Source organism: Epinephelus fuscoguttatus, linkage group LG6 (genome assembly GCF_011397635.1).
Source record: "Epinephelus fuscoguttatus linkage group LG6, E.fuscoguttatus.final_Chr_v1".
Classification (NCBI taxonomy): domain Eukaryota; kingdom Metazoa; phylum Chordata; class Actinopteri; order Perciformes; family Serranidae; genus Epinephelus; species Epinephelus fuscoguttatus.
The window spans coordinates 18,499,414-18,525,891 of record NC_064757.1 but is presented as its reverse complement, the minus strand read 5'-3'; the positions used below and the strand labels follow the sequence as shown (position 1 = coordinate 18,525,891).

Genomic DNA, 26,478 nt, shown 5'->3' with positions numbered 1-26,478 from the left:
ATGTTTGTTGAACACAGATGAATCCACTCTCCGTCTTTTGGCAAAAAGAGCCCCAGCAAGCAAATGTATTTGCTGAGGGAGCGGTAAAATGCACTTTTTTCTTTCTTCTTTTTTTTTTTTTTTTAGATGAACAGGTTTTCAGAATACAGCAAAGCAAATTAGCAAAGGTGTTCGTACAAGCGCTGATGCACAAATGACAAACATTTGCTGCTTTTTAAATTACCCGTGTTTGCAAGTTGACTTGTTTGTTGTCACTGATTTCCAATTCAATTCCAGCATACTGTCTGTTTCACTGAGGCTTTTTTTTGCCCAAGGTGTACAAGAGATTGATTCTGTACATTGAATCACATTGAAAGTTTCACCAGTGCCATATAGCTGCACTATCAACCGTCCTTTTGCTGCTTCCCTATCTGACCACTTCTCTGTGCTAAGGACCAGACTAAGGGCTGTGAAACACTTATCAGACTTTTGAGTTTGAGTGCCACTGGTTACAGCTCCTCACCTTAGTTCCACTTAGTCTGTCTGCCTCCAAATCTCTCCTGACCTGCTGTGGTAATGTAATGTAATGGTGGGTAGCTGAGCAATCTCAAGCAGCAGCCTCATTACAGAGATTGCCACACATTCTTGACCAGCGCAGTGTGCATATATTTCTGCCTGATAGTCTATGTGAGCCCCTGAGTATCGAGTGGGTGTAGTAGTTAAACTTTTTGCTTCACAAACTACTTTGCCCTTGTGGGAAGTGGAATAGCTCCAAAATAGCAGAGCCAAATGTCCAGGGCTGCTGCTAGGAAGGATTGTTTGTCTCCAAGTGGAACGGTGCCAACGAACTCTCATGAAGTTAGATGAACAATGTAGAGAGAGAGATAGACATTACCAGGAGATCACCCTTTTTTCCCTTTGTTGTTCTCTAAAAATATTTGCTTTTATTGCATTCTGTTCAGCCCCGTTTAATCTCCCTCTCACTCTCTAAACACACACAGAGCACAAAGTGAATCCCAAAATTAGCATTTGCCCTTGGTATCTGTCAGAGGTGCTCTCTAGTATATACTGTATTTGTGCATTTCTGTATCAGGATTCAGGCATTAGATTGGCTTTAGGAGGTTTCATGCATATGCAGACAATGCAGTGACACATCAACTCATCAAAGTGTTCATGGGCTTGCTCAAGTTTGTAGATGGAGCCTTGGACAGTTAAATTAGATAACTGGTTTACAAACGTAAGAAGTCATCAAAACAGTCAGTCTGAACTACAATAAAGTAGATTTATAAATCAATTATTTATCTGTTCAGTGAGTTATTGTATGAGTGATAATATACATTGTAAAAGCTGACAAGTTGATCGTATTTAAAAATCTAGGAAACTGATTACCTTGAGGCAAGTAAACAAAACTATTAGTCCTTAGTTTTATTTACCTTGTAATACTTTTGATACTTACAAAGGAAAAAATAACTTAAGACTAAGAGTTATATTTACTTTAACTCTTACTTAAAACCTTTTCAAACCATTTGGCTAGATTGTTTTTTTGGGTAAGATAAACTTGTCAGATTTTACAGTGAATGAAACCTGGACTGACACATGCAATGACACTGCCTTGTAAGATGATTTACTGATTCACTGAAATGTTGTCAGAAACAGAAAGTTTGAGTTTGACTAGATCCAGAAAATGAGAAGAAACATACAGATGTATTAACTTAATATATTAAGTATAGTGCATAAAAAATATATCTGAATTGAATTTTCTTCAGGGCAATAGCGCAATGTCATTGTACATCCACGTATCGTGCTTGTTTTTGCTTCTGACAGGCTCCAAATGTTATTACAAATGTCTGACAAAGAAATAATCATTTTTCTTTACCTTTCCCTTGATCCAGTCTGTTAGTTATTGAGTGTAAAAGAGAAGTCTCTTTCTGAAGTCTTACATGTTGGGTTGTTACAGGAAGACCATAACAACAATCCGGAACAAGCAAAAGGGAAAGAAAAACATTTTAGTTTTTCATCTGACACTTATAATATCAATCTGAGCCTGTCAGTGGCAAAAAGCACTTTGAGTAGACACACATTCCTGGTGCACTATTGCCCCAAAGATTACACCGCAGTGTGTTTCAGGGCTGCCACAGTCTTCCTTCATGGTGGACCAATTTCCAAAAGTATTGTTCCTATCAAACACAAAAACATGAGAAAATATGGCTCATGTTGTAAAATACAGAAGTTCCCCTTTAAGGATGAAAATGCATGACAGCTTCAAATGATTTTAACATGTATTTTGAAGTGCAAAACACTTTTTACAGTGGTGTGGATATAATAAATATTCACATCGTAAGACCTGTGTATTGTTTTAAATGACTCATCAAATGGTTACAAACCGTTTTCCATGCACAAACCCTCTACGAGTGAAGAGTGCAGGAGCATACAGTAACGTGGATACACAAAGCAAAGTCTAATAAGGTTCAGGAACCCAGACTCACAACAGATGATACATCACTGTCAGTTGCCATGCTGGAAGGGACAGATGTTAAGCCACTATCATGCTTATCATGTGTTACCATCAGACATTAATCATGAAACAGATAAATCAGCTGTCAACCAACAAGTAATAAATGGTGTTTAAACTACAATATTGTGCACGACTTGAACTATGAGTGGTCCTGTTAGACAGCATGGTAAAAAATGAAATAAAAAAATTCTCATTTGAGCATTAAATAACTTAGCATTTAGTTTTAAACAAGTACTAACAGTGTCATCACAAAAAGCCTTTTTTAATGTTATGTTTTTTGTGTGACTAAGATGCCCTAGATTGCTCTATTAAATAACCCTTGTAAAACACTGCTCTCCAGCTGTTATAGTATCATAAATATCTGTGGTGAAAAAATAGTCAAGTGCCGAGTTCACTTTTGCTGAACGTGTGTGAGTGCTCCCATCAAATCTCTGTGGCAATAACGTCATCATATGTTTGTAACCCTGAGGTGTATGTGATGTCCACGCCAAGCTCTGTCCGGCTCTCCAGTTCAGCGGTCAGCTCCTTCAGGATCCTTTCCAGGTCCTGGTTCTTCTTGTGCACCTGCAGGTAATTGATCTGGAGCTGCTTCTGGTACCTGATGACCCTGTCTTTCTCCTTGTTCCATGTTTGCCTCTCTTGCTCAAAGCTGTTAGCCAGCCTCTCCTGTGCCTCCTTCTCCTCCCCGAGCTGCCGCTTCAGTCTCTCCACTTCTCTTTGGAGTGATTCTGTGGTGATGTGTCCACTGTTCTCCTCCACCTGGCCCTGGGCGAGGGAGTCTGAGCCTTGGATTAGCCTTCCCAAGGCCTCAGTCTGGGCATGGGCCTCAAGTTGCAAACTCTGCTGCAGCCTCCGCTCTTTGGCCATAGCCAGATCCTGTTTCATTCCCTGAATGTCTGTCTCCAGTTTGCCCACCTTCTCTCTCAGCAAATCAGCCTCATTCTTCTTGCGCTGGAGTTCATTTTGGCAAACCTGCATTGAAAATGGAAAATATGCAGACAAAGGCAGCAATTAAGAGGACTGTTTTGACTGATATTACAGGTGCAATCATATGAAGTGTCACATAAGCTCACTTATTAAGACTCTGATTATATAAGTCTGCTAAAACACAGACAGTGAAAACAGTCTGAAGGTCACAGTTGAGTGTAGCACATAATAGCAGGTATCCTTCCTAACTCAAAGTGCTTTCATTTAATAAGCAGTGTGTGGGCATTTTATTCACACGTCCGTATTGCAGTGGTGGAATGAATTGCCATTGAATCATGAACAGACTAACCTCAACCTCTATGGTGCGGGAGTGAAGTTTGTCCTCGTGGTCTTTATTCTGTCTTTCGAGCATCTCCATCTTTGCTGTGTTCTCCTTCAGTGACGTCCTGAGGCTGACTATCTCGTTCAGCTTGTGGCTGACGTCTGCCTGGCAGTCTCTCAGTTGCTGCTTCAACAGTGAGATCTCCCCTGTCTTTTGGCACACCTACATTTCGAAAGATACAATTATGAAGATGAGCCAGTAAGAGTAATAACTTGTGTGATATGTACCCTGCACTGGAAGGAAAAATCAACCAGTGGGATACCTTAATACTGTTAATAATGTTCAAGACTTCCTGTACATTTGTACAGTTATGGATTTTATGCATTTCCCATTATGACAGCAACAACGTGTTTAATTTGTTTATATGCACAGTGTCATAAAAGTCTGCTGAGTAATTGTAATGCACATTAAATATAAGTAAATTGTGTTCCTTTATTAAATAGCATGTGGCAGTATTTTGCATTGGGAACACATTTTCACCTCCTGCCAAAAGTAAGCTGAAGATTTAAATGACTGCAACAATTTAGCTGAGCAGTGCAAACGGCTAACACAAAATTGACGTGTTATCATCGTATACATAAAGTTGTTGGCAAAAGTGTTAGCAAACAATTGGCCAAACCGTCTAGTTACAACTTCTGGTTGCATCACATGACGCCATTGAGCCCAAAAAGACTTTTTCCCATAGACTTCCATTGTGAAAGCGATGTCTGTAAATAAGCGGAAATTTCCCAGTACTGTATGTGCACTGAAATAACCTTTATTTAACCTTTATTTATGTCCTAAAAGTAATAAATTCACTAAAAGCTGAATCCAGAGTTATTTACCCTCTGTCACTCATGTGAGCGAGCTCAAGGCCGAGCTGTCAAGAGGCAAGGTTAAAGGAAACGCTAGTGTGCTTTCTGTATGGGCCCATGGATGCGGAAGATCCAGTTAGTTTTATATGCGGAAGTCAAACTTTTTTTGGCTTCATTCACCAGTGATCAACTTTCACAGGAATTAACAGGGTCCTTTAAGGTGGTATTCAGTTCTCCTCATACATCCATGATTTACTTTTAGCAGACACAGAGCAACGCATTTATTTGAAATCATATTCCTGGCCACGAGGCAAATGTAACAGCCAAAATACATATATACAAAATACAAAATACATGGGACACACACGTGACATGCCTGCTGCAGCATGCCCGCAGCAGTGTGTCTATTATGATCAACTGTAGCTGTAGCGCTTCTCTATTTTTACGAGGCCGGTCTATTTTGTCTTCTCTGTGCACAGCTCTGCGGCCCTCCAACAGGTGAGGACTACAGAGAACTGTGTATAAAACAAGAACAATCTGTCAAAAATGCTTAAAATAATTACCTCATTATACTAGAGGTAATGCGAAGCAGCAGAGCAACCTCGTGTGTTTTTACATTTCACATGAAAATGAATAAATCAAATCAGTGCATCTTAATAAAGCCTATCCTTACAAACCCTGTATAAACAACTGCTCTATCACTTGGCAAAACTCAATACACAAGAAGTGGAGTTGGCAGCAACTGGAGTCTGTGTAGCAGGTAAAAAAAACCCCTTTCTACTTATGTGAGGCGTTTGCTCCATGTCCAATATGTTTAGGTCACAAAGGTTCCCTTTTATCTCTGTTTTGTTCTCCACCAAATCCTGCGGGAAATGTCTGTCTCTTTATCTGCTACAGGTCCACTATGTTCTCCAGCTAGTCACTACCTTTGTTTGTCTGCCCACTGGTGTTTGGCAAGGAGCGTACAGTTGGTTTATCAGGGCTTGTTTGCTGACAACTGCTGGAAACAGGTCAGGTAAGAGTAATAAAACTGAATCGAAAGAGTACCGTTGCAGGCCATAAAGATCAAAACAATGAGTTGAAAGATGCTAAAAAAGTTCCCTAGAGTTAAGAAGAGCAGCAGAGTTGGTAAGAGTTCTCTGTGGGCTTATCACTTTGAGTTGTCCCTTTCACATTAAACGTAACAAAAGTAGGTTAACAAAAAAGTTAAAAAGCTCCTGATGCTAAAGGCAACATTGTGAACTACAGAGGGAAATTTAAATGGAAAAGTTGACATCTCTGACTCTTTCACAGTGGATGTCTTATTAAACAGAATGCATAATGGCAGCTCCAGTGATAGAGGAACATTATGTTCCCACATCTCAGCAGCAGCCATCAAGGTCATACCACATTGCACTGTACGCTACAAGGTTTCAAACCCAACTAATATCACACATATGACTCATGACTCACCTCCCATTGAGTTTCCTCAAGTGTCGGAGCGAGTTGTGAACTCTCTGTCACGTAAGACCTCAGCCTGAGCTCAACAAGATCCTTCTCTCGGGTAAGGTTTGAGACATCGTCCTGAAGCCTCTCCTTCTCTGCCTGTACAAGAGTTTATTTCTCATTTCAATCATTTAGGCACAGTGTGTTATTTCTTGGCTTCTGTGAATGCTTCCTATCTTGAATGCAATGAAGGTAAAACTCTTAAAGGAATACTTCACCTCCCAAATGACTATTGGTATATGGATTACTCACCCTTTGTTACACTGAATTTGTAAAGAAATATGTGTTTGTCTTGCATGCCTCCATGTGAACAAAGAATGCAAAAATTGATAAAATTGTTAATGAATTGAAGTCATAGGGGTCCATGTTAAACAACAGCAAAACTATATCAAATTATCTGTTTTTAAACTCTCACACAACTCGTACAGTCTAATCCTGATCTCATTTATTGAATCATATGCTCAGTACTCCCCAAACTGACAGCCCTCTGCAATGGAGAACCAAACTAAAAGTGAAATTTAATTACATAGGAGCTGCTGGTGAATTGAAACTAACCCTTTAAAACACCAAAGTCACACAATAACACATACAATCAACTGATCAAGTCAATAACCAGCAGCTCCCGTGTTCAGCAAGGTAAAATTACTGTTTTTGTCAATGGAGTCTAGCTTTAAAGAGAGTGTTCACTTTAAGTTTAGTTGCCCATTATAAGGGCTGTCAGTCTGGGGAGCATGGTCTCACTCTAATGTTGTCAAAATATAATGCTTGGGCAGTGACTTGCGGCGTCAGAAACCAACAAAAAAAAAGGTATCCTTTGGTGTCGGCATGATACGTGGCTGATTGCCGTTATAGTTTTAAGGTGGGGAAACGCGGCAGGACAAGGACGAAAGTTAAGGCGTCAAAAGTCCGAGTGGGGCAGGTGGATGGGTCCAACAAACACCAACCTTTACCCAAGAGAGCGGTGTTTGCATCCTGTAAGATTCTACAGCCAAACCCTGTTCTTTTGCTGCCTAAACCTAACCACTTCCATTTGTTGCCTAAACCCAACCATGTAGCCTATGTTTGTTGTTGAAGGAAAAAAATGTCAATTCGCAGTGTTCTACCGACATAGTGCATTTCTTTTGAAAGAGACTCCTAAATGTTAAATTTCCTGTGAAAACCAAAGTGTATCGTGAAAGAAGAGAACATGACACGGTGTCCCAGAATGTCAACAACCAACGCACCCAGGGTACCTTGCATGTCATATGTGGACGTGAAAAGTTCATGACTAGACATCAATATGAGATGAGGTCGGAGTGAGAATGTGTTGGTTTTGGAAGTACTGAGCATACAACCGAATAAATGACACTAGGATCATGCTGCACGAGAGAGTTTGTTAACGGATGTGTAAATAGATAGATAGAGTTTTGCTGCTGTCAAACGCAGACCCCTTCTACTTGAGTTAATCAAAAATGGTCTCTGTTTTTGGACTCTATTTACTGTGGAGGCATGTGAGAAAAACAGTTTTTCTCATGAATTCAACATAACACAGGATCAGTAACTGATATACAAATGTTAATTTAGTGGGTAAAGTGTACCTTTAAGTCATTAGACAGGGTGACGTGTTAGTGGGATGAAGATGAACAAGAAATGCAGGGAATTGGAAAAAAAGAGGAGGATGGCTGACCTGGAGCTGGCTGACCTGCAGCTGGAGTGCTTGCTGGGTTTTTACAGCCATTTGGGACACTTGCCGTAGCTTTGTGGAACATCGCTGCTTCAGCCCCTCCATCTCATCAGCACAGTACCTTTGTCTTTCTTCAAACAGCCGGCAGGTGTCTGCTTCCTTGTCTTCAAAACTCACCTGTTGTAAGGTGAAAGACATCTTAGTAAAAGAATTATCACTCTTACAGTCTAACTACTGATCTTGATTAAGAGCATGTACTGTTTTTTGCGTAGCTGACAGCTTGGTACCTGTAGCTCCTGCAGTTCAGTCTCTCTCTCCATCAGCCTTTGTTCCAAACGTTCAATCAGTGACTCATCTGTAGTAATGGGGGACCGAATCCCACCTGCAGTTTCAGAGAGAGTGCTTGGCTCATCTGCAGAAAGTGGGGAGCCAGCATCCCCATTAGCCTTTGATGCCAACCCTTCGCTGTTTAAACCAGCCCTGTAGCTACAGTCAAGGTTAGTGCTATTCCCATTGACCCATGGAGGGAAATTGGGTTGCACTCCCTTGCTGAGGCTGTTTGCGGGAGCTGAGCTGCCATCACTGTGACTGACAGGGCCCGTGGAAGCACTTAGGCTGCCGCTGGTGCTGTGGGTGGGCAGGCTAGACATAGAGTTGCGTCCAGAGTCAGAGAGAGTTCCTGAAAGGAAAAGAGACAACATTTTATTCAAGCGGAGTTTGTCATTCAACCTGAATAATATTATTCTAAGGCAATACTTTATTGATATAGCATAAAAAATAGACCTGAGAAGGTGTCTTGCTTGTGTCTAATGTCTGGACTCCTTGCTTTCTCCGGAGGACAAAGGATGTTGTCCAGGCTGTTGTGGCCTGTGTCTGAGGAGGATGTACTCCTGGGAATCACAGGCTTGAAGGCAGTGGAACGGACCAATGACTTCTCAGCAGAGGTCTAGAAGAGTGAAATGACACACAGTCAGGGGTGCTCTTTGCAATTTTTGTTTTTATATTCAGTGGCTTTTCTTAGCTGTTATGGAGAATACAAAGAGCCGAGGATGGGTCACATTCTGAAACTTGAAAACTCATAATGACTGGCTTTCACAGAGATAAATATTGTCACGTGCTCGAAGTCTGTAAAAATGAAAGGGATAGTTTTTTTTCCCAATCATGTCTTTTCATATTAGAAACACAACCACTGAAGCGTGCAGAATTGCTTCACTACAAGCTAGCAGTATTAAACGCCACACAGCAGTGGTTGCAAGTAAAATTCACCAGACTGTCATAAAAGAGAAAACTCATTTCAAAGATGAACTTATACTCCACATGCCCCATCTGTGCTGTCCAAGAACGTCACAAGTAGTACCATACCTCCCCTCCTTTCTGTCCTCATCTCCTCCCCTCTGCATCCCACATCTCTCCCCTATGTGCTGTCTGAGCAAAGATGAATAGCCCTTCTCTGTGATATTAATAATATGAGCTACTGCTGAAGTGTAAGAGGTAAAGCTTGTGAGCTCAGCATTCCTTCTCACTGACTTCATGACTTGGGTGCCTTTCCTCATTTTTTTTTCTCTCTCTCTATCCCTCAAACTCTTTTTGGCCCTCGACCTCTCTCTGCTGTCTCTCTTATTCTCTGCTCTGCTTATTTTAAAGCGGCTTCCTATTCCTCTCCTTTCTCCTCCTCTTGCCCCAGAGGAATAAAGACCTATTGAAAGAGACTCCGTTTGCCTATGTATTCTTGGCACAGAATTGACTTCACTGAGAGGATCAAGGCAGTCTTAGGTCATTAATCTGGGTGGGGGGTGATTAATACGCTAGGAAGGTTCAACACAGGTTATGAGGAATGGCTGCTACCAATTACACTACCTGCTGTGCATGTTTTATCCTTAACTTCGCTGTGGAATTTTCAAAGTCTGTTGCAGTTATGCAGTATGACTTCTTAATGGTTGTACGAATAACCATAGCAACGGTTACGGTCAAGACGAGCAATATTTGATGAGGCTACAAAAAAATGGGCACAAACTAAGAATCTCAGTGAATGAGGGGACATGTGTTGCTTTGCACAGACCCTGACTGGCTGTTTCCCCCCGTTTCCTGTCTTTATGCTAAGCTAAGCTCACCATCTGCTGGCTCCAGTTTAGGGTTGGGCAAAATATCAATATCATATCAAGCAGCAACAGCAACAACTTGAAAGAGCTTAAACCTGCAGTTCCTTGAATAGCCACTTGAGGCTGGCTCCAAAAGCGAGTCAATCCCCATATACACCCATGCTAAAATGCCCAACTTTACAGCAGAAATAAACAAGTTTAGAGTCGGATAGAAAAAACAGTTTTGGTCTCTGTAGCTAATTTCAACATTCATGACAACTGTATGGGGGGGGTGAATTTTTATATCACTCGCCCATTTAAATTCTATGAAGGCTTAAAGTTATACATTACACACAAAGGGGTATGGCCAAGGACAAGTTGCTACCATGGCAACAATGTTGGTTCGGTGATGTAATAATGATGTAACCCCAGATTCACAGAGTGTAGGCGTACCTGTTGCTATTTACGTGTGTTTTCAGGTCATAAAAGTTAATTGTTTAATAGTTTTGGTCACCAGGATTTGGTTGTAGGCAGCTTAAAGACCCTCTATGGAGTCTGATATTCAGTTTCTCTGATAAATAGGGCCTACGCTTTGTTTTATTGGTTTCGATCCTGTTTTTCACTGGTGTAAATAAGCATTAGCATTTGTTTAATTACAGTTAACCATAGCTGTAAATGCACTGTGCTAATCAAGCTAGCAGCTAGCACAAGGACTATCTCTTGTCTAAATATGGTTACTTCTGGCTCCAAAAATCCAAGATGGCAGTGACCAAAATGCCAAACTAGGGCTTCAAACTGATAATCCACAACCCAATAGCTTAAGTCATGATTGCGATATCCATTATTATACAGTCTATGTACTATATTGATATCATGAGATGAGAAATCATCTTAGATTTTGGATATGGTAATGTCATAGGTGCTGTCTTTTCCTGGTTTTAAAGGCTGCGTTACATTTAAGTGATGTAATTTTTGGAGCTTACCAGACCATTCTAGCTGTTCTATTACTTGCTTTTAAACACTTAGTGTCATTGTCAGTCATTATATCCACATTACTGGTGAGTATTTATCAAATTTCTCATCGTGTAAATAATTTGCGAAAGCACCTATAGTCATTCCTACAATATCGTCACAATATCGATATCGAGAGATTTGGTCAGAAATATCATGATATTTGATTTTCTTCATATTGCCCAACCTTACTACAGCTACAGTTCTACTGTTTCTCAAAAATCTTATCTCAAAACTTATCTTTTGGGTAAAGCATGAGAGAAGAAACAGTTGGCATTTGGCTTACCCTCTCAGTCATTTTTCCTGACATGAGCAGCAGTTTTGGTTGCAGTCGCCCATCTGATTCCCCTTCTCTGTTCTTTCCTCCTGCATGATCTTCCATTGGTCCTCCTCTGTGGTACACTGACCTTGGTTTATGGCTCACCTTATGTGGAATAGGGCGAGCAATTTATGCTTTGCAGCTGCAGTGTATGATATGTGCAATATGTTTCTTTTGAATTCAAACCATAGTTTTGACGACACATACCTTGATGTAAAAAAAATCTTCACTCCGCCCTGACCGGGAGTGGGACAGGCCTTTTGAGGGATGAGAGGTGGACGAGGAGCCCTGAGAGAAGCCGCACCTCAGTAGCTCGTCAAGGCTGCAGCCTCCACTCTTTCTATGAGAATTTGTTCCCTTTCTTAACCTATGTTCAGACGCCTTGCAGTGTTTGCTGTTAAGGCTGTTCCCGTTGACGAGGCTGCTGACACTACCCATGGTCCTGCAGGCATAGGTGAGGGTGGGGCTGAAATCCAGGTGGTCAGATTACACAAAGGTGAGGGGAGGACACAATTCATGACCCCAGAGAAGTACTGTGAGTGGCTCCATCTGCAAGACAAGGCAGGGATAATACACATTAAACACAGAGAACATAGTGGTTGATCCTTAAATAGAAGGTGTTTTTCATGATATGACAAAATGTTACAGTTCTTGTGATGCTTATCAGGTTTCCTTTTTGATGTTGTTAAATTTTATTGTTTCCTGTTCAGTCCAGACTTGCAATGTTGAGGCAGGTGTGTTCGCATTTGCAAAACAAACAAAGTGAAAAACAGTCTTTCTTGGCACGCTGCCTGGCTTTGTGTGTCTAGATTTATGGCCCGGCCGTTGAATTTGACAAATAACCCTTTGGGTGCCCTTCCTCAAAACAAACTGGCAATTAGGCTACTTACAGCCTACTCAACACTTGGCTGGTGCTGTCACCTGAATAACACTGTACAAACATTTTGGATTTGCCATTGTACTTGAACACAGTTTTGACAGACCACACAGAAATATCAAGTTTTAATAATGTGGCTGGGATTATGAAATACAGATCGGATTAGAGCACAGAACATGGATGGATTTGTGTTGTTAACATTCTCACTTTAAATGCAGGGACATTTATCCATAGAGGTACAAGTGATGCTCTCTGTTCACTGTCCCCACCTCCCTTTTAAAGACAACCAGACCCCAGATGTTGCTAGTCCTGATCTCCAACCCACAGGGGAAAAGAAGTGTCTTAGTAGCAGAGGGCTCCATACTGGCTGATCAGCCCTGTGGACTCCCCTAACCACCTGGTCCTCAGCCTTTAAGCATTTCATAATAGCCACACGAACAAAGCAGGGGACTAATGGCCTGACATAAGTCACATATTAGTGTACATTGCATTTGGCTCAAGGCTACTCAATAATTATTGGTTGCACGGTTGTGTTGGTAAGCATACGCATAGCTGTCAGTGTCATTTTACTGAGGTGTTTGATGGGCATGCTTGAAGGGGAAAATGCTGAATGAAGGCGGGAGAGCTGATCAAGGCTGTCACTTTTCATCGCCCGGAAAACAATGATAAGCAAAATGAGACATGTACAAAATAGATGTTTCATCATGAGGAGAATAATAGGAGCATCAGAGACAGACAGCAAGTGAGACAGAGTGGGGAAGTTTGAGTGGTTTTCCACAGAAGAATAAAAAGCTGACAGTTGTCTATTTAAGGTGCATAGAGAAAAAGAAAAGAAAATCCCAAATTGCATTAGGGACTTCCAATCATGAAAGAATCACATAACCGATTGGAAGTCTTCAGTTTTGATTTTCTGTTTCAGTCGAGATGAAATTCAAAATATATTCTAGAAAGTAAACCCACTGAAAATGTTGAGTAATGGTCCATGATGTTAAATTTGCACCTGCAATAGAACAAAGCAAAGCCATCCCCCAGTCTGTGCCACTGATGTAAACAGTCTCTGACATGACTGCCTCTATTCTACTGTGCCTAGATGTCTGCCACTAAATCTAAACTCCAGCCTTCACTATCACTCTCAGATATTAGCATCCTCCACTGACATGGGACTGAAGTAATGAAACAATAGATTGTACTTACTGCCAGGTCAATCTACGCATCCATCTCTAGCAAGGCCCCTGCAGAGTCATCTATTCAGTGCTGGAGAAAGTGAACAGGCAGACATGTGTGTGTGTATGCCCTTGAGTGAACCAACAGCAAATGCAAACCTCACACTCTCACCATGGCCAGGAGGGTCTGCTAACTGTCCTCTGGAGGGGGTGGGCCTTTCTAGTCGGCCTGTACCGAGCTTTGCATTATAACTGACATGTAAATTTTGCTCTTTCTCTCAGTGTGTGTGTGTGTGTGTGTGTGTCTGTTAGGGGGTGTGTGTTCTGGGACCTCCCGCTCCCCCCAGGGGAGCCAGTGTACGACATGTGCTCCCATAGAACTGGCGTGTGCCGCTCAAGTGATTAACTCCCAGCTTTCACAAAAGATCTTTTACACCCCCCCATGTACCCCCCTCTTCTCCCCACTATCACCCACTGACACCCTCCGTTTGTGCATCGACTTACTGTGTAATAACCATTCATCCTCCCTCCCTTCTTCCATCAGTCCCTCCCTCCCTCCATCCATCCGTCCCACTCGGTGCCCTGCACCCACCCTGAACAAACAGCACTTCATGTGAAGGAGAAAAAAAGGCGCTTGCCCTTTCTCTTTTCGCTCTTTGTCTGTTGAAGTGTGCCGCTCTTTGTGTGGACTCTTGTGTGCCGGTTGATGTATTCTTCCCAAACAGCCCAGGACCATATTTGAGTGTTAAATAAATGACTAGTCCTCACAATGAGAGGGCTGGAGAGCTTCAGTTTTATAGTGATTTACCACCATACTGCCTTTATGCTGTTTGTTCAGACATACACACACACCGACACACTCTCACACACACCTTTTACACGTCTACACAAATAGCACACACTTTCACACAGTCTCATTGCTGGAGTACAAGTCTCTCTCTAAAGGCAGCAGAGCGTTCAGCATCCCACAGAGTACACACTGTTGACAAAACACCTTGTGGATGAAATACAATCGCACATCGCGACAGGAAAATATACAAGGTACTGTGTTCCAAATGAACAAACAACAACAACAGAAGAGATATGGCCCCTAAGCTCTGCTGCTGACACAACAAGTGTAAATCTTGCACCCCATTTTTGTCACGAACAAAGGTATACTTTCTCTTAATGTGAAGAAAACAGACAGCTTTACCACGCATCTACTGATAGAACACTACTGATTCATTGATATCATCGCACGAAAATCAATAAAGAAATCTATTTGTCAGAACTGAACTAATGGGAAGCTGCTGCTGCGTGATCTTTTCACATGTGCACACAGAATAGCTCTAAAGTTTACATCATATTACATCATACTGTCTGAAAGTTTTCCCCATCAAGTGTTTTCACAGAGACTTTTGACCCACTAATGAAACAATATACAGTATCTCTGTACATCTACCATAATCTTTTTCAACAGCACCGCTCACTCATCCTTTCAGCTGACTGCCATTGTTCCTCGATTAGTCTCATTCAGCCCACCGAGCCCGTTTGTCTGGACAACGGTCATGCCGTATCACTTTTATGTTCCCACTCACTTGGTAGAAAGAATTGGTCAATTTCACTTCTATTTGATGCAAATATTGAAGTGATTTAAAATTCCTTTTATTTCTCTATCACTGCAAATTTTAATAAGCAGCACAAATGATCTGACCTTGCGGCTTTTGAGTGGACAGCGTGGCTTAAGACCTTTGGTGAGATGGGATCGGGGGGGTGTGTGAGCGTGTGTGGATGCATGCATCTATCTAATCTTATATCTGATTGGCTCCATGTTTTTTTCTGTGTCTGCACAAAAGAGTGTGCGCACTCGTTTGTTGTGTGTCTGTGTGTACGGGCGGGGGTGTCGTCCTGGCTTTCGAGCCCCAGCTGACCTGCCTGACACAAAGCCCTGTCCCGCGCAAGACCAGCTGACAATACACCCACCCCACCTCCACACACTCAAGCAGAAACACACACACACATAGACGCACACTCCGAGGGCATAGCCAATCCATTACCACAGCCAGTGGAAGGCAGCAGCGTGCTATAAAGCTCCAGGATTTATACCTGTCTCACAATGACCATGAAACTCTCCTCTGTTCTCACTGTACCTCTACACTGCCACGGTGCCAGATGGCATCACTTTAATTCTCACTGTCTATATGGTAATTTCTAACAGATGCATGTGTAATCTATCTAGTTCAGTGTGTCTGTTTTTTTAGGTCAGTCTCAGACAGCTTATGGGTCTTTGTTCATTGTGCCGTCTTAAGCGCTCACAGAATTTCATACACAGTATTTCTTCATTTGAAGGCCCAACCTGGTGAGACACTTGCCATCAGTAACATACTTTTTAGCCTGCAAAGGATCACTCCTCTGTTTTTGCAAGTTTTAACCCATTTACTATAACGTTTTTTGGAACTTGTGGTTGAATTACTGCTAATATAACTTGCAGGACTTGTGAGGGAAGTCTGTTAGGGGTCAAAACTGAAGCAGCATAGGCTGAGAAATCCTGACTTTTAGTCCATATTGGTCATGTTCTAAAATGACTTTAAGCAATTCAGCTGAATATGATATTTTCTTTAAACCAGGGATACTCTTGCTTTGCATGGGGGCCGCTTTTGCAAAATGTCAGGAGGCCAGGGGATGGTTAATAAACAAACATTAATAATTAATATGTAAATAATTAACCTCTGTTGGGAAGTCCTCCCCTGGCACTTTTTTTTGGTAAATAAGCTGTATTTTAAATGCTATTTCATGCACTCTGGCACCTTATTTACATTCAAAGTACAAAAGGAAACACCCCAGTGTGGATCAATTTATTGTCGTTGTATATTAGAAAATGGTTGGCGGGCTATCTGGCACGGTGTTGCGGGCCAGATTTGGCCAGTGGGCTGTAAGTTGAGTATCACTGCTTTAAACGCTCCATGCCCAGTATACCTATGTGTTTTAAACTCAATCCCTGTAGGATTTCTAATTAAAATATGCTAAACAATAGTCTCAAAGCTTAAGTTAACCTTGATGACATCACCAGGTTTTTTCCTGACTTAAACATGCTCCCACCAGAGCTGCAGAACACAGCTAGTATTCCCCGTGATGAGTAAACTGATCTTCATGTGTAAAGTCATTGGAGTTCCCTTCTAACATTACCCTATTCATGTTCCAAAAGTACCTTAGTCTTTATTTAAAAACATGTTTGTCATATTTTACAGGTAGCCAATCCTTTTGACTGATGTCAGCACAGCATCCTGCAGACTTAAAACTGACTCGAGGCATCTAATCCATCACAGCTGATATTACTGTCAAAGTTAGCTTATCAGTGTGAGATAATGCAGATGAAAGCAGTTTGTTTAGCAAAGGCTTACAGCGTGTTGTGTTCAAGTGCTGGCAGGGATGCCCGTTATCAAAGACTTACAGGAGGAGTCGACCGCTGTAGAGCAACTTTAAAAAAAAAAAAAATCCTATCACATTGACATTTCCACAACGTCCATGTTTAACATCAACATGTGGACCGGCATAAGCTATATCAAAAGCATGAGCTGTTAGAAAATCCATTGCTGGTTTTGGTCTCCCCAGAGGAATATTAACAAGATCAAATACAACTTTAAAGGCAGAAGTGTGTCCAAATATTTTCCTGTATGCATTATATTAATGCTGTTTTAGAACATTCAAAAGAACTGTGCTAGTAATAAAACCAAAAAGAGCAGTAAGTACAATTCAGATGGTCAAAAAATCTGGTTTGTACCTTTAATTTTAGAGGACACATCAGTCTAACTCAGTCCTTACTATTCTGTTCGATCCTCTAAATGTACGCCAAACACGTTGCTCCCAGTGTGATGTAACACGTTAGATAACTGGTATCGATCTGTGGTTCACACAAAGTAACTGATGATTCACATGTAATGAAACAGGCATTTCTCATCATCCCAGGCATGACACAGTGGAAATTAAACTCACAAATTAAAGCGAGGAGGAGCAGAAACAGCTTACGCATGACAGCAGAGAGTATACTTCCACAGAATGATAGGCTGATAGGTTGAATTATTGAGAAGTAGTGCTTTGTCTTTTTCTCTGTCATCCTCTGTGGACTCTCGGGGCCCCAGTCACACACACTCACAACACACACACACACACACACACACACACACACACACACACACACACACTTTCTCATCTTGTGTCTCACTCGCTGTGGCTGAGTTGTGGGGATGAGTAATGTGGCCTCCAGCAGAACATCAACTGTGAATGAAGTGTTGGATACAGACAGCCATCTATCTTTCACCTTCACTGCTAACACATCCATCTACTGACCAAGCACGCACACACATGCGCTCACGCATACACGCAGAACGGCATCCAATAGTAGCTAATTGGGTAATCCCTTTAGTGCATTGTAAAGGAGATTGAGCATGAATAGGGCTTCAATGCTGAAGAGCAGAATACCAGACACTCATTACCGCCCCAGAGTAAGGAGATGGAATACCAGGCACGGATAGAGAGAAAGAGACAGACAGACATGGAAAGGCAGCGTGTGTGTGTGAGAGAGAGAAAGATTTATATTCTGTGGAGCTAACAGTGCATTATACATTGATGACGATTGTATTGTCCTGCAAACAGTCAATGTCTCCTCTGTTCTAAGTTTGAGGCGTTTGGATGCAGAGAAAGGCTTAAGAGCGGCATGTTCCCTTGAATCACGGGAGTGAAACATTTATTGCTCATTAATTCGATCTCAGTGTCTTATATTGGCAGCCGTGTGGCCACATCTTTGACTAGAGGCCAGCTTTTAGTGAGGGACCCCCCTGTTCAAATTAGATTGCATTCAGATGCTATTATGTGAATCCAAATGAGACATTAGGTCAACCAAACAATCAACCTCCTTAGGTTTTAATAGATAAGGAGGCTGTATGCACTGCTCACTGGGTTTGTATGGCTGGCGAACTACTGCTCCTGTAGTACAGGCATTTGCATAACCTTGGCAGCTGGAGTATGGAGGAAAATGTATTTTTAATGGAGTCTAAATGGGAGCCTTTAGTGCTGCGACGAGGATGGGAATTGATGCCTACGAATTTAAAGAGTCCTAAAATTAAATATCCGAAATTTCCTTTCATATTCCTTTATTGAGCTGCGTCCATCCATACAAGATTGATTATTGTATTATAATATGTCTCTGCACTTTTATGTAATGCCTCAAACTTATGCAGTAGCCTGGAATCAGTCCAAAAATGGTTTTAAAGAGTTGTACGTGTCTTCAGTTAGATGCTGCAGATCACCGGCCAGCTCTGTAGTCATGAAATATTTACATCTAAGGCTTTTATCCCGCTCTAAAAACAGCAAGTGAAAATGCATTGTAACAAATGGAAAGTATTTTTAGACATTTTTGAATTATTGCCCATCCATTACCCAGGAATATTTACCTTTTCCATTACCCACCACTTGTTTTGAACAGGCTGTGTCATTTATGCATGATATGACAGCCTCATAAATATGAATTTTTTTTTAAACTTGATGGATTGTCGTAAAAGCTTTGTTGTGGAGTCAAATTATTATTTGTACAATAATTGAGCTTTCAGCAAGAAAGCCACACTTGCTGTCAAAATGTAAATGTTACATTGGTAACATATTATTCTAGCTATTACTGCTGTCAGATTAGGATAAATGTTTTGTTCTGGTTTTGTTGTGATATTACAACGTCAGATCATAAAATTGTGCTCCAAGTCCAAATAAGAGATAAACGTGATTGATGCGTTTTACATAAACACACCCAACCTTTGTATTTCTCATAGTCACTGCACTATTTCTTAAAAGTCTCTTTTATACACTGTATTTTTGTCTGATATGGTATCACAGTGAAATGACATGCAGAGGTAGGTGGAAAAGAATGAGGCCTTTCCTGGCACTGGGGCCCATTGACCCCGCAAGCTGAAGACTCAGTGATAAGGTTGTCATTCTGGAGCATAACCATCCTCCCATCCTCCTAATCTGCTGTGGCTGTGTGTGTGTGTGTGGCTGGTGTAATGTGGGAGTAAGAGCAGACATAATGAGCTCACTTTCAGGGGTCTATATCATCCTGAAAGCAGCTGGAAATATGTGCTGCATGCAATACCTGTGCTCATCTCCCAAATAAAAGCCTCCCTGACCTTAATGCTAAATTGTTGATTGTGAAACTCTGCGTGGTTCTTTCAACAGTTTAAGGTGTCATAACTCACAAAAGTCACGTCTGGTACTCACCTGCTGTGCTCAGTTGCTCAGCTGATTCACCCACCATCAGAATATAATTCTGCTTTAAAGATGTTTGTATGAATCATAACTGAAAAGCTGGGAAAACTCTGCGAGATCATCCTGAGCTGAGACTCACAAAGATGCTGGGATGCTGGACTTCTATGACACAGAGACTTCACTCATGAAAGGATGCTGCATTTGGGTATCTGGGACAGTTATTTTAAGAAGCGTCTTCTTTAGCAGGTCATGACAGCTCCGATGGTTTGTCACACGCTACAGATATGAAGCCGAGCTGCATTAATTCCCACAGAAAAGCTGCAAACGTAAAAGATGCGAGAGTGACCTGTGAAGTCGAGATATTTACATCAATGAAAGGGATTCTGCTGTTCAGAAGAAAAACAAATAGCTCAGCTACTCTCTACTGTGACAATACAGGAGACCTGTCTTTGCTACTTTCACACCCTCTCCTTTTGATCCAGTCTCTCCTCTGTGTTTTTCTCTGTACAGTAAGTTAGACTACAGAGTAAAGCTGAACATGCCTGAGCAGGTGCCCTATACTTACCCATTCACCTTGTCACCAGCACAATGTACAGCTATTCATGTTCCCCACAGGTCTCAACACATACATTACTCTACACCGGTGTGACAGTTCTCAAGCTGGGAGGTCGTGCAAAGGGCAAATTATACCCCACACCGACCTTGTGTTGCTATTAATTTTACTGTTTAATAATAAGAATATGCAAGAACGATTTTGCCAACTACTTTAGAGAATCATAGGGTGGGACGTACATATATGAATCCACTTAATTCATGCTTAAAACACCTATAACAACCTGCTCGGTGCCCACTGCTATTTATTTCCCTAAATTGCTGTGTATAGTGTAACATTTAAATAAATCCCAGCATCGCTCCCTGTTATTTTACCAGTTTAAAAACAATGGTTTGTCCGGTAATGCCTGTGCTGAAAGTAAAGAACATTACTGGCACTTTTCTGCAAAGGAACAAAACAACAAGAAAGTTAAAAGCAGACATTTCATTCAGAGCTGGCATGTCCTCAAACACAGAGATGTTTTTACTTTGAGCTTGCATATTAAAAGTAGTAAAAGGCTTGGACTGACTCCATGCTGAGAAACTTTGGTTCAGTCAGAATTTTTAACTAATTAAACAACTGGCATAATTCAGGGTGTTACTAAAATGAACCAAGTCTACATTTTGTTCCTCACTCAGTACAAACATTGCCAAAAAAAAAAAACTTTATGGGAGCTACATCAAGATATCTGAGGGACCTGTTAGTGTCACCCAGGCTCACCCCTGTTTGAAGTTGCAAAGCTGTGAGCCCTGACTGAGTCTGTGCCGCCAATTGTCCCCTGTCACATCCAGTCAAACAGCCACAACCTTCATTCAAGTCCAGCTGGAGGTGACTTACCTCCATTATAGTTTGCCTGCCCCCACGGTCACAGTCACTGTCGCAGCTGCTGTTTCCCAAAGCTGTGTGGATCACTGTGGACAAACCACTTCCAGACGGATACTAGTTAGCACACATTGCTGGTGTGGAGAGAAAGAGATGTCTGCTTTGGTTGCTAATCTCTCCAGGTCCCCCTCTCACCCCTCTTCAACACCTGGTACGGTGCAATCAGTCCGTCCCATCTCCCATACTCTGAACACATTCCTCCATAAACACGCTCTTTCTCTCTCTCCCCTCCCTCTCTTTACAGTGTATCCTCGTTGCCTCCCTCCTGAACTCCCTCCCACTCTCTCCTTCACTCTGAACATCTAACACAGCCTCCCACCCTCCCTCCCTCCGCTGCTCTCCTCATCCACCTCTTACATACATTTCTCTTTACTTGTGCACTATTTCTTTAGTTTATTCACCTTTTCATCCCTTGTTGTCCGCATCCAGCTCTCTCTACCTGTTCCGTCCCACTTTTCACCTCGCTTCTCACTCTCTTTTTCTCTTTTTCCTGGCGTCATGCCCAGCAGCTTTGCTATTCATTTTAAGTCACTTCACTGCCTCTGCATGCCTACATACAGCACATCATCCCTGCCCACACTTACTCTAAGCCACACACAATATATGTAAGCCATCTAAATATCTCTGTGTGCGGCTTCAAAAGGTTCCTTACGTTGTGTGTCCGTTTGTGTGACAACATTCATGTGCAGCCTACATACATGTGCATGCATGTGCACCTGCAAGTAAGCCAATAAGTGGCTGCTGGGCTGATGACTCATCCACACTGTTTCCCACCATGCTCTGCTGCTGAAGATTTAACCTGCTTCACTGCTCCAGCTGACTCCATTGGCTCTCGCACACACAGGAAGCCAGGGGCAGATCTGTTGTGTTTTGGTTTATTTATGTAACAGATGAGTGGAATAAATGATCAGGACTGTAGTGTGCAGGTTACAACCCCACGGTGCAGCCTTGGCAGTATACCCATTTGACATGCAGGTACCTCCTTCCAACTCTCTGTTTTGTCTTTCTGTGTCCATCATTCTCCTGTGTGCCTGTCTGCACATCTTTCTTCTTGTTATCTTCCTCTTTCTTCCCTCTTTTACAGTCTACGCTCCTTTCTCCGTCTTAATCTTTTGCCCCAAAAACTCCCAGCTGCATCACAATTAGAAGTATCAAAACGGTCAGTCTTCCTCACAGTTATATTAATAAAATTAAGTTTTGAAGTTACTTTGCTGCCTGTGAACAAAACGTACACTATTCCTCTTTGCTGTCTGGGCATGTTTGGTGGAGATATAATGACTGTTTTAGACTTCCTCCAGTGTCCCTGGTGTGCCAATTTGTCCTTAAATGATACCCCCCCTTTAGTTATCAGCGGTCAGGAACACAGTCAGAGACACTGCTCAGTGGGTGCCAGAGACATGTATATCTGTGTTTAACTGTCTGTTTTGGGGGCGTTTGATACAAGCCTGTAATCTCAGCTGCGACCAAGGTGTATTTGAAGGATCTCATTTCGATACTCTACACTATCATTTCCCCCTTTTTTGTATAGCTGACCACATCCAGGTTATTCATGTGTGTGTTGGCTATTTTGTCCTGTTGTCATGACAAAGTAAGAAGTTGGTGTGCCATTTTCTGTTCACTCTTTGCAGACTTGCCCTCACATAAGCATCTGCCTGTGTGAGCATGAGAGAATATGTAGGCAGGACTGTGCATCTGGGATTGTGTGTGTGCAGTGTGCACGTATACGTTCATGGTTATTTTAACAGCATGTGGGCTTTGAAAGAGTCTGGTTTTGTACCCCAGTGCAAAGCTATCAATGATGATGTGCAAGGTTGTTAAAAAATAGTTATTGATTATTCATGTGCCCTCAGTGCACTTTGTGTGAGCATGTAGTGCATGTGTGTGTGTGTGTTTGTGTGTGTGGGTCTTTGTTTATTTACACTCACTGTCATATAAATCTTCTAGCAGGTCTCTAAAGATTGCATTACAGGAAAACAATTAAGAGATGTTTGTGTTTGGTGCCAAAGTGAATGAACCGGTGTGATTACTCATGTGAGTTTTGTGTTTTCTGTACTTGAAGGAGCAGCTCAGGCTGTCAGACTGGGAATGGGCTGCAGCAATTGATTGGGTTTTATGTCAAATTTGCTCTTCCAGAACGTGCCTCCTTTTCTTGGCTGGCCCCATCTCCCTGCTTATCTTTACTCACCCCCACAGACACACACACACACACACACACACACACACACACACACACACACACACACACAGACGGAGGAAGATCAATACCTTGTTGAATAAAAAGGCCAAGCATAATGCTGTTGACCCAGCTGGCCCAAGAAACTGACCCTAGTCGGTGTCAGGTGGCCATATGCTGGACACAGCTGAGTTACACACACACTGAGTCACTACATGCACTCACTTCTGACACACTTACACGGACATAAAAACATTATTATGCATGTACACGTAACCTTAAATACATATTCACATGGTATAGGCCCTCAGGAGTTTGGTGAACTAGTGCTATAACAAGCATGCAGAAAGCCACACACAGTCTTTCTCTCCAACGCCCTAACGCACACACACACACACACACCGTCGATTTCAAAATCCAATTTCTTATGTAAGCCTGCTGTGTGTTTGCACATATGCCTTTTTTGGCAGACTGGTGGATGTAGGCAGCTGAACGTGAATCCAATATGAATCCATATTACACTGGAGATTAAATACACACTGTCAAGTCCCAATAGTATCACCCATGAAGCAAACATGCACAGTAGCTGTATGATTTACAACCATCATTTTAAGCAGCTATAACTGTCTGTAACATTTCATCCCCAAATGTCTGACAAAGGCTTTTTACAAAATGTTAAAATGAATGATTTTGTTTTGCAAGATGCACAGTTTTCTTTTTAGTGAATCAGTTTTGGGCTTTTTCATCTCGCACCAAATGAGATGAAAGCAGAGTAAAAACATGCCTACTGTTACAAAATGATCGCTGGAATGAAAGCAAAGCACCCTGCTATTAAAGTGGTCTTACATGCGTATGCGCTTTTTTTTTTTCAGGTTTCAATTCAAGGGCAGAGAAAGAGCTGCTTTTAAAATAATAATTAGCAAAATTATTCCAGAATAGATTTATTGAACCCTTCATCTATACTTTACCACAACTATTATCTCTGAAGAATCATTTTTATGGGGAAATATTTCCAAGAGAGATTAAAGTAACATTTCCCAAAATATAATCCAAGTCCTTCGTGGGTAGGCTTCATAATGGTAATCGACGGTAATAAATGAAAGCCAAACCTCCTCACCACAGGAAACTGCTACTCTTTTGGGTCGTAAACAGGTAGCAGTGACATTGACGCTCCAGTTTAATTACCGTGAACTACTCCCCAGTGCTCCTTCTATCTCTCTAATAGCATTTCCACTGCTGTCTGAAATGGTTTGTGGGTACTACACAAGGCCCTCCATCATTTAAACTGTCTATTTGGGGAACATTCACCCCTCCAGAGCTTGAATCACTCAGCCCCTCTGAAAAAAATTAAGTATGCATTTGTCTGATGTAGGTGCCGCTGCACTAACAAGCTGAATGGCCTTCGGTAATCCTCAGGCCTTGGTCTTTTCTTTCTTTCTGAAGTGCTTCTCTATTTTTTTTTCATCTCCCGTCAAGGCTGACAGCTCCACTGTGTATCAGCATGTTCACCTGGGGCTGAACAGAAGGGCAGATAGAGATAATATTGACAGAAGTTGAAGCCAGACACAGATAAATGATGTCACCCTGGAAAAGACAGAGGTGGAGAGAAAAATGGGCAGGAGATGTAAGGAGGGAAGAAGAGGAGAATTTGAGTAAGAAAAGAAGGTAAAGAGGCCGAGGCGAGGTCTGAGTGTACAGAAGTAGGGCTTGAGCTAAAGCTTTATTGATTCTGTTGGTTTTGTCTGTCATCGCCTCAGTTGGCCTATGATGTATGGCTGCTTCATCCTCTGCTGCTCCAGCGAGGGACACAAGTCAGGGAGTCAGACACTACAGGGACCGTGTGTTACGCTGCAGGTACAGCAGGGGCAGGGTAGCCCTCCGAGCCTCATACATCACAACTCCACTGAGAGCCTGTGTGAACCAGAGAGAGCAAAAAGAGACGTTCACCTGCTTGTTGACCTGTAAGAACATGGCTTCCCGCTGAACCTGATAAATCTCCAGCGCTCGCTGCCAGACAACAGGCAACACAAACTCGTCATCAATAAATAAAATCCATACACAGATTTGTATTTTCCCTCCGGCATAAATACGTACAACTTGTCCTGCTGGCTGCAAGAGATGAAATGTGGCTATGCACACACGTACACACCCAGAGATGCTCACACTTCAAAGCAGTGATGGCTGTCTCTCTCCGTGCAAGGCAATTTGCTCTCCCCAAGATCTCTCCCACCGTCAGCATATAAATAAGCCTGGCACCAAGCGGTCAGAGCGCACAGTAACAGCCTGTCAGGTTAGATGAGGACAATGAAGTTGTCTGTCCCACACCTGATGAGTGGCAAAGAGTATAGTATGCAATGCACACCCAGATAGTGGTACTGTCACTGAGATGTGCACACAAACACATAAAGGGGTTATTAGTATTGATTTAATGTGCGTTGCTCAACTCCGCTAAGCCACCGTTTGATGAGGCTTTAATTCATCAACATACCCTACGTGTTGAAGGTGTTGGGCATGGAGCCAGAGCAAGCACTGCCTTCATAGAGGAAGAAGAAGAAGAAGGATTACCCGACTTTAGATAAAAGTATAGGGTCAAACACGTACAGATCTACTCATCAATAAACATCTTGACCCCCTGGAAATGTGAAAAAGTGAAAGGTTAATGGCAGGACAGGGATGCCTCTAGCTCACACTGAATCCCTGTTTGGAGCTTCCAGCCACTGTTTCACCCTCATTTTACCTCTAGATTTGCACATAATCCTATTAAGTTGCGAGGTTAATAGAAGAACTGTTGCTGATGATTTAAGTTTTTGATGCAGAGGGCGCAGAGACGCAGGGTGATTGTGTGCTCATGTGCAGTGCAGATGGATTACTGCCAAAGTCACCCCGATCCAGCCGTTTTGCCCCCCAGGTGTTTTGTGCATAATATAAATTTCACAAATGAAGTCATCCATCTCTCCCTGTGGTTAACACTTCACAGGCTAACACCAGTTAACTGCTTTCAGAAGTCTTAAGCATCTGCTAATAGGGATTATATGGAGTGTAACTAAGCTATAAATTGTTGCAAGGTGCACGGTCAGGTAGCGTGAACAGAATAGCAGAATACACTAAACACCTCCGTCCTCCAAAATCTGTTTACTTCACCGAGCACAGCCAGGTTAGATCTCATTGGGTTTTGTATGTTAGTGTAGAAATATATGTAAATTGCGATAATGGCTACCTATAGCTGACTTTTGGGCCCCATGCCAGCTCTCAACAAGTGTCTCAATTGAATCATGAAAATAGCAGTCCGTAAGCCAGTAGTTATTACTTTACAAAGAGGCCAAGCTGGTGAAAAATGGCCTTCACTATCATATAATTAAGCCTCTGTGAACACTAGCACAGCACTAAACAAATGTGTTAATACTTGC

The 26,478-nt window shown here is 42.1% G+C and overlaps 1 protein-coding gene across 3 annotated transcripts; it reads right to left on the bottom strand.

Moving 5' to 3' along the window:
- Positions 1 to 212: 212 nt before the first annotated feature.
- lzts1 (leucine zipper, putative tumor suppressor 1) lies at positions 213 to 21,112 on the bottom strand. 3 transcript variants are annotated; one of them, XM_049578189.1, is made up of 9 exons: positions 20,854 to 21,112; positions 11,361 to 11,702; positions 11,121 to 11,258; positions 8,529 to 8,691; positions 8,033 to 8,424; positions 7,749 to 7,922; positions 6,050 to 6,181; positions 3,771 to 3,965; positions 213 to 3,466 (listed from the first exon to the last, which is right to left on the bottom strand). In XM_049578189.1, the coding sequence occupies exons 2-9, from the start codon at positions 11,589 to 11,591 to the stop codon at positions 2,918 to 2,920; spliced, it is 1,974 nt and encodes a 657-aa protein (XP_049434146.1). In that variant the 5' UTR covers positions 11,592 to 11,702; positions 20,854 to 21,112; the 3' UTR covers positions 213 to 2,917. The 3 variants fall into 3 exon arrangements, with proteins under 3 accessions (XP_049434146.1, XP_049434148.1, XP_049434147.1); XM_049578191.1 differs by lacking the exon at positions 20,854 to 21,112 and adding an exon at positions 13,225 to 13,619; XM_049578190.1 differs by lacking the exon at positions 20,854 to 21,112 and having other exon boundaries at positions 11,361 to 13,619.
- Positions 21,113 to 26,478: the final 5,366 nt, after the last annotated feature.